Source organism: Microtus ochrogaster, unplaced genomic scaffold (assembly GCF_000317375.1).
Source record: "Microtus ochrogaster isolate Prairie Vole_2 unplaced genomic scaffold, MicOch1.0 UNK253, whole genome shotgun sequence".
NCBI classification, from domain to species: domain Eukaryota; kingdom Metazoa; phylum Chordata; class Mammalia; order Rodentia; family Cricetidae; genus Microtus; species Microtus ochrogaster.
The window spans coordinates 52,657-61,254 of NW_004949351.1; the positions used below are offsets into that span (position 1 = coordinate 52,657).

Below are 8,598 nucleotides of genomic sequence, written 5' to 3' on the forward strand. Positions count from 1 at the left end.
ATGGACTCTAGGAACTTGGCAATAGGAATGATATTCTTATTACAGACTACAGTGGGAACACTGGGAAACTTTTATCTTCTTTTTGACAATCTAGTGTTTCACCAAAATAAAAGAAAGTTAAAGCCTATGGATTTAATTCTCATGCACATGTTTATGGTCAATTCCTTGATTCTGCTTTTGAAAGGATTGCCCAACACTCTGGCACTATTTGATTTGAAACAATTTTTCAATGATTGGAGCTATCAACTATTTCTGTATATTCTTAGAGTTTTCAGGAGCATGTCCATTGCCACCACTTGCCTCTTGAGTGTCTTCCAGGCCATCATGATCAGCCATGAGAGATCCTGCTGGAAAATACTTAAAGTCAAGTCTCCAAGTAACACTGGCCTCTTCATTTCTATGTGTTGGATCTTTTACATCATGGTAAATGCCATTTTTCCTGTGTACATATCTGTAAAATTTAATAAGAAAAACATAACAACAGAAACAAATTTTGAACACTATTCTGTTGTTGATCATGACAAAACCACAGTTTCCTTATATATAGCTTTCTTTGTGTTTCCAGAACTTTTAATTTCTGTCCTCATTACCTGGTCCAGCAGTTCTATGATTGTCAATCTGTACAGGCACAAGCAGCGAGTCCAATACATCCACAACACTCATGTTTCCCACAGAAGATCCATTGAGTTGAGAGCCACCCACAGCATCTTGGCCCTAGTGTCCACATTTCTGACGTTTTATACCTTCTCTGCAATCTTATATGTTTGTATTGTTCTAGCCTATGGTAGAAATACATTGTTGGTAAACATCACAACAATCTTAACTCTGTTTTTTCCCAGTTTTGGCCCTTTCATTCTTAGAGCCAGAGCTTTAACCTGTCCAGTCCCTGCTTTCTATGGAAAAAGGATACAAAAACCCTGATGTGATTATATATAAATTGCAGATCACAGGATCAAATGTTTGTAAATAATACAGAATGTTTTGTGGTGAAGAAACCCATCTTTCTTTGATAAATTTTATGAGGCTTAAGGATAAGTTTAGTTGGTGTAATATGCACCTAACAATAGCTGAACAATGGAACATAGGCCTTCTGATATTTTAATTGACATTTTTACAGTCTTTCCTTGTGACAGGCTGCCTTGAGGAGAACTTGCTTAATATGTTTTGACCAAAGTATTGCTACTTTGTCATCAGGTGGAATGATATATTCTATCTTGGCTGCTCCACATATTTCATAAATATCATAGTTTGTATGTAATCAACCCAATAATCACATAGCAAGGTACCCTATTAGAAGGTGTGGCTTTGTTCGAGTGAGTATGGAGTTATGGAGAAAGTATGTGGGCAGGCCTTGAGGTTTTCTCTGTTTAGAATACTGACCAATCAGTGAGTTGACTTCATGTTGTCTGTAAGATGCAGGACTCTCAGCTATTGTTTGCCTGTAGGCTGACATGCTTCCCCCATGATTATAATGGCATTAATCTTTGAAACTGTAAGTGAGCCAACCCAATTAAATGTCTTTTCTTTAATGAGTTTCCTTGGTCATGGTGTCTCTACAGAGCAATAAAACCCTAAGATAATAGACATCCAAAGGAAGCTTCATTCCAAAGGCACAAAACACTGCAAACTAAGTTGCTTATTAAGACATGAATACTCACTACAGAAAACCTCGCTTATCTCAAAACTGCTCCAGCACACCAGTGTTGCAAACTCAGTGACATTCACAAACTCGTAATTTAACTGCAGTTATTCCAAAGGTACAAGGCTCTTCTGCTCTTATCTTTCTAATATCTATATTCAATCAGGTCTGAAAGTAGGAATAACACCTGCATAGGTTTTAAGCAAAAACCCATAGTTGAAAAAGACTAAGTATATTTATACAAGGATTATCAATCAGATTTACAACCTAAGTACAGGCTTGCCATTCCCTCATCTGGGTATGGAACACTATATCTTTCATTCTTTTCAGATTAGTCAAGACAGCTTTTTCCTGAATTCCTCCATCACCAATGATGTCACCCTCATTCAGTAGACAATACTGCCTCTTTGCTGTCTTTATTAGGGGTAGGAAAATCAGAGCTGTTATTATGTAGAGAAGATGAGTCTTTGGAACTTACTTACACCATCAACCAGATTTCTAGAAATGTCTGTGAAAACAACAATGACAGCTTGAAAATTACTTAATAGTTACACAAAGTGACAATGTGAAGCATATGCTTGACATCATGAAAAATATGACATTGCAAAGAAGAAACACTCTATTTAAATATCACTGCAAGGTTTTCAAAGATCTGAAAAGAGTTGGGAACCAAGAGCCTAACCTGTAATTACTCACAGCCTTATCTTTTAGTTAGGTTCAACTTTCTAATGTTTCAATTATATTCTAAAATACTGCCACTTCAAAATTCAAGATGTTTTTCTTTTGGGAGAAAATAACATTCAGACTATATCAGTCAAGGATATGGCAAAGGACGAACAGTTAGGATAAAAATAATAACCATGGAGACTGATACATGACAACCCAGGGTGTCTGCGAGGGTGAGGAGTACACAAAAGGAAACTTTAGACAGCTTGGGCTACAGGTAGTTATTTACATCGGATTTGAGAAAGTCAAATTTACAAACATTTTCAAAAGATTCATTATATTTTATTCATGTCTTCCTTTTCTTCTATTGTTTATCTACCCCTATGTATTACAAGTGTTTTAACTCAATTCCACTTTATATCCACTGTTCCCTAAAAACAGATCATAATCCTATTGTAAGAAACTACCACTATCACTCAGATAAAAGGACATTGTATTAAACTGACATTTAATTATTATTATTATACCCATTAATTGATCTCTCAGTTTTCATAAGACTCATTTTTGTAGATGACAAGTAACACAGATACTTGTAGGAATATTTTATTTGTATTTTAATAAATAAAGCTTACATAAAGTTCAGAGAGTAAAACAGCTTCACTGGTCAACCGTACTCTCCAGGCAGTGGTGACATACAACTTTGATCCCAGTAGCCACATTAGTTTGCCATAGAAACCTGGTGATAGTGGTATACTTCTTTAATCCTGGAGAAGAATATAAAACAGGAGGAGACAGCTCTCAAACACAGTCTCATTCTGACATTCCTGGAGGCAGAATTACCATTTTGGACAAAGTTAGAGGTAAGAGCCAGTGTCTGGCTCTTTTGCTTTTCTGACTTCAGTTTGAACACAGTTTTCTTTTTACTAATATATCATAGAAAAGAATTGAGTTGTTGATAAGGTTCATTGAATGTATTTAATTTCTTGCTGGTCATTCTAAAGACATATCATGAGTCCAAGGTTGAAGAACTGTGAATTTACTGAAGATACATAGTAAGAACCCTTACGAGGTTCTTTAGAAAATTGACTTAATAACTAGATTCATTTATGTGTTTTGTGGATCACTTTAGAACCATATACATTATAAAAAATGATGATCACCAACAGATGCATGATCACTCAGATAAGTTAAAAGTCTTCTGTTCTCAAAATACTTCAAAGTGCCACTCACCTGCAGTTTTGCATTAACTGACAGCGAATCACATTCAAAGCAAGGTGATTGGATGTGATCAACTTGCCATATCTAGGGAGATAAAAAAGAATGTTTTAAATCTTCTTAAAACTAGCTGACAAGACCCCGGATTCATCTTTTAAAAATGATGTCTTAGAAATGAAATGTACTCTATGACTGAAAACTAAGTGCAATATTTGCCACAACATTTCAGTTTAAACAAGGAAGAGATGATACAGTGGAAAGAGAAAACACACAAATTATGTCTGCACACTGAGATGTGTGCACTCATACTTCACAAATGTGGAGTAAGTTTGAAAGCTGACAGTGACTAGCATGTGTCTTCTGAACCACAGGATCTGTACAGAAACACACATTGTGAACACATTTAAAACATCAACTAAAATAAGGTACTTACTCTGATGGGTATCTAAAGCTTCTTCATGGCAAAAGATTAAATTGAATACTGCTAATAAATGTGACAATCCAGGATCATACCAAGTTTACTTTGAATAATTTATTGATCTTTTTTCTACTCTCATAGAGCAATTGATTCTATGCACATCATGTTGTTCTGAATGTGTTCATCTATATTACAATCCTGCTATAATAATACTCAAGTACCCACTCTGATTTGCATAATTGTTTGATGTGGACAAGGGTTTTCTGTTCACTGTGAGAAAAAGACCTTTGAGAACAGTTGATAAATGATAGATGGCTATTGCGGGCAATAAGGAGACTTAAAAAAATGATTACCAGTCTGTACCCAAAGAGATTTATCTTAAGTCTGAGCTTAGAAATACTATGCCAGGCAGAATTCCAAAAACTCAACCTACATACAACTTTTCCTCATAAAATATCATTGTATCATAAATGGATATATGTAAAAATATATTGTTCACAGATATAGGAAAGTGTCCCAATACACATTCAATCTGAATCAGATATAATTTTTGGTTTTGATTCCAGGAAAAGAAGCACAGTTGTAACTATGAAATGAATCATTGCCCTTTTACTTTTATATATACAACATGAAAACTAACCTGTATTGAGATAGTATGGCATAGACACAACTCACTGCTGAATACAAGAGAGAGCTTGATATTGGTACCTGTGTAAGAAAGCTGCTTTCTTACTGTCAACAATGCATCCAAGAGACTGCATTTTCTCAGAAGGTGTAATTTTAGGGAGATTTACCATAACTGTGATAAGTGGATGCATTTAAAAGCAAGATCTTGAAAGTAATACTGTGACATATCCTCATTATTTCTATGGGAAATGTGAAAGCTTGGGAGAAATATTTATGACTCTTTCAAATGACCAAAGTTAATAAAACATAACACCAGGTTTATTCCTTTACTGTAGTTTCATTTATTTAATCTTACTGGAAACATCACTTCCTCTCTGAAGGATAGTAGGTTCATTTCCAAAATGTTACTGTACCATAGGTAGCACTGGGAGGGAGGGTGAGACCCGGGACAAAGTTCTGTGGTTCTGTGACTTCAGTTTCCTTCTGAACTTCAATTTTGGTTTCACTTTCAGTGGTCAATTCTCCACTGGCATTAGGAGGTAAAAAGTTTTCTGAAACTTTTGTTTAGATAATTACCAAAAACAATTATGATTTGTAAGAGTTGTGAGAGTCTCCAAGGAAATATCAGGCTTGGCAAGGTACTTACTGTTTAACTGTTCCCAAAGGCAAAACATTTCATGTAGAAGTTGTACAAAATATCAATGTCTGTCATATGAGATATAAGTACAGAAGTCTGAGTGGTTCAAAAGACTCCAGCCTACAAAAGTTATTTTACCCAACAATTAAGCTGTTAAGTCTCTGAAACCTACTTGGGATGTTTAAATCACCATGAAGACAAATGTAGTTATCCATTAATTCTAGAATACCTAATGAAATTACAGTAAAATAAAAGACATGTCATAATCTGAAGTAGGAATTATTTCAGTCTTTGAAAAACCTAATGCAAAATAATTAGAAATGCTGATATAGAATTAGGATAGAAGATATATTTCTTGCTCAAGAAATAACAGGAATTCTGAGCAGAGCCCTCTCTTAGAAGAGTTTACAGATGTAGCATTTCTAAAAATGAAGTCACATATTTACTAAATATTACATAAACTAATGCTAAGTTCTCAATCTAAAAGCAATGAATCGATATCAGTGAATTCTACAATTATATTTAATAAAGAAAGCAAGATTATTCATTGTTCATTAATTAATCAAGAAATTGAAATTTCTTGATTTAATATTTGGATTCTGTCCACTAACAACCCACCTTAGGGGATTTTAGGCCAAGAGCAAAGTTTTAAATAAAATCACTTCTGAAATATCTGAAAGACATTGCTTCCCAGATATAACTGAAAGTCACCAATTCATTGGAATATGTTGGGAACAAAGAAAGCGATTGATTTCAGGGTATGGCTTATTACAATAAAAGACTAGTTGGTATAGTCAGCTATGGAAAGAAGCTGATGGAACAAGAAGCATAAAATCTTTTGCTTTAGTTAGAATGTGATAAAACATTCATCCTCACTTTAGCTAACACTGGATATGAAGACATATTATTGGGTCCTAATGTCTTCCTTGGGGGAAGGGGTGAAAAGGCATAACATCAATGAACACAGATACTTAGAGTCAGGTAGAAAGCTTAGAGCAGACTTGCTTATTAAAAATGGGGGGGGGACTTACACAATAACCTCCTAGCACTTATGCATTATGATTCATTGACAGTTGACATCTCATGTTCATTTCTCATTGACTAGGCATGATCAGGACCTTTGAAAGCACCTGTTGTTAGGTGCACAGGAATCACTGCTTGTTTGCTTCTTATTGGCTAGGCACAGACAGGGCCTTTGACAGCTCCAGGTAGACTCCAATTTGGCTTCTTTTGGTCTGGTAGGCCTTAACTTTCTACATATCCACCATTTTTATTTATTAAATAGGGTGCTCAGTGGGAGCTAGAGTTCTTTGCTCAGTCCTGTTGACTCTGCCTTAGGAGGGCTCAGCAACTAGACTGAGCCTGTCTTAGATTGGCCTACCAGAGAAACTCTAACCCACTATTAACTACTAGCCCTAGAAGAGCATTCATTCCTGGACAGCTGCCTGGGTGTGTGTGGGGGGTATTAGGCAGTAGCCTTTTGAATTACAATTATCCAGGCACACACAATCTCATTGCCCTATCTTAGGAGTGGAAGGGGTGTGGGTGAGGGTGTGGGGGGGGAGTGGGAGGGACATGGGAGGATGGGAGGAAGTGGAAATTTTGATTAGTATTATTCATAAAGTAAAAAAAGGGAAGATTTCTATCATCTAGGGATAACGTTTTTGTTTAAAGTATTAAGATAAGGAAATTGAGGCATATTTAAGGAGAACTGAGGTTCAATACAGTTATCAAATATCATACAAATTATTGTTTATAATACCTGTTATTCTACTTCCTGATGGACTTTAGGGGTTAAAAGACCAACCAGCTGACTAAGTTCTCAACTAAATTCTGTCATATTTTCCTGTTTATTTAGTAGACATGTGAGTTACAAAATATAATAACAAGACAAAATGATTATCAATAAAGATTTTTTTATTAAGTAGAAAATGAATAAATATAACAACATTAAAAAAAGAAAACTTATACACATGGTTCAGACTCTTCACATCATCCGAAGCCTGATTTTCCCTGTTCCTCTGAGCCACCTTCTCTTTCTGACTACTCAGAACTGTGGCTTCCATTGGCTGCTCAGCTGGAAAAAAATCTGGATCACTAATGGTGTTCTTAACCTGGAACCTAGAAGCATAAGTCAGTGAACATCACTCAAACCACATCACACTTATATAGGAAATGTCATCAGTTACAATTTATACATTCTTCTTCATGAAATATAATAGATGTAGTTGACGCTTATAAAATAAGTAATTTGATATGTCATTATCATCCTTCTGTTTTGCTACCAGTTGCTTGTGCTAATTACTCACATGTCTAGTTTATATGGTGTCTTATAGGTTCTTTGGGTGAATAGTTGCTGCAGCCAGTGCAGCCTGGATAGCCAAGACTGGCAGGGGGTGCTGGGATTGAGACACAGAGGCTTCTTTTCAGGTGGAAGAACAACAGGCTTTATTTTGTCCAGCAACCTTTTATATCTCTACTCCTTCTGTGGAGACCCACAGGCCAGAAAGTACACAAACATCCTTGTCAATTACAGACCACAAAGAAGTTCTGCTGTCAGTGAGGGGGAGTGAGGGCAGCTGGATCACAACAACTCCCCCCATTTTTTTTATAATACCTTGCCTGTCATGGGGAATAGCCCTCTAATATTCCCTGTCTTACGTAGCATTCTGCCCCCAAAGTATTGCCCATCCGTGTCTACCCAGACACATAGCCCTAAACCAAGTATCCCCAGGACTGATAGTGCCAAGGAGCCAGACCTGCACTGCAACCATCTAGCATGCACTAACTGGGTGGTAAAATTAATGATAGCAGTATTCCAAACTGTTCTATAACAGTAGCAGAAGCATGCAATACAGTGCCATGAGTAACTCATATAACATGATTAATTGTTCAGAAGACCAAAGATAGTTCACTTGCTCCTGAACCAGAGCTATTTGTTGGTTCAAGGTCAGTATGCCCAATTAAATATGTCCAAAACATTGCTGACTCTTTTCAGCAAGCTGGTTGACAGTTCAGCCATCTGCACAGGCTGTGAGAGAGCAAGTCTGGCAGCAGTAGTTGTGGTGGCAAAGCTCTGCTCCAGCTGCTTTCTGGCCCCAGCCACACTCACTCTGGATCCAAACTGCTGCATGGAGTGGAGCAGAAGTCAGGGAAGTAGGCTTGCTGCTGCTGCTCTGAAACCATTGAAGGGGCCCTACTTTAACAATCTTTTAGGGGATTTGGGCATCATCTGTCTGGCTATTTCCTGATGAGCAATGGCGCTGAATTCTTGGGAGTAATTTACATAAACATTTCAGGGGGTCTCAGGGGTGATTCAAACCACATAATTTTGCAATGAATCCACAGGTTCTCATCCTCTGTGGAGACAAAAGCAGAACCTCTTTTCCAAAGCAT

At 36.7% G+C, this 8,598-nt stretch overlaps 1 protein-coding gene across 1 annotated transcript; it reads left to right on the forward strand.

The window, feature by feature from the left end:
* Window positions 1-921, forward strand: LOC101997345 (vomeronasal type-1 receptor 4-like). The gene has a single exon (XM_005372190.1). The coding sequence runs from the start codon at window positions 1-3 to the stop codon at window positions 919-921; it is 921 nt and encodes a 306-aa protein (XP_005372247.1).
* The last annotated feature ends 7,677 nt before the right edge of the window (window positions 922-8,598 follow it).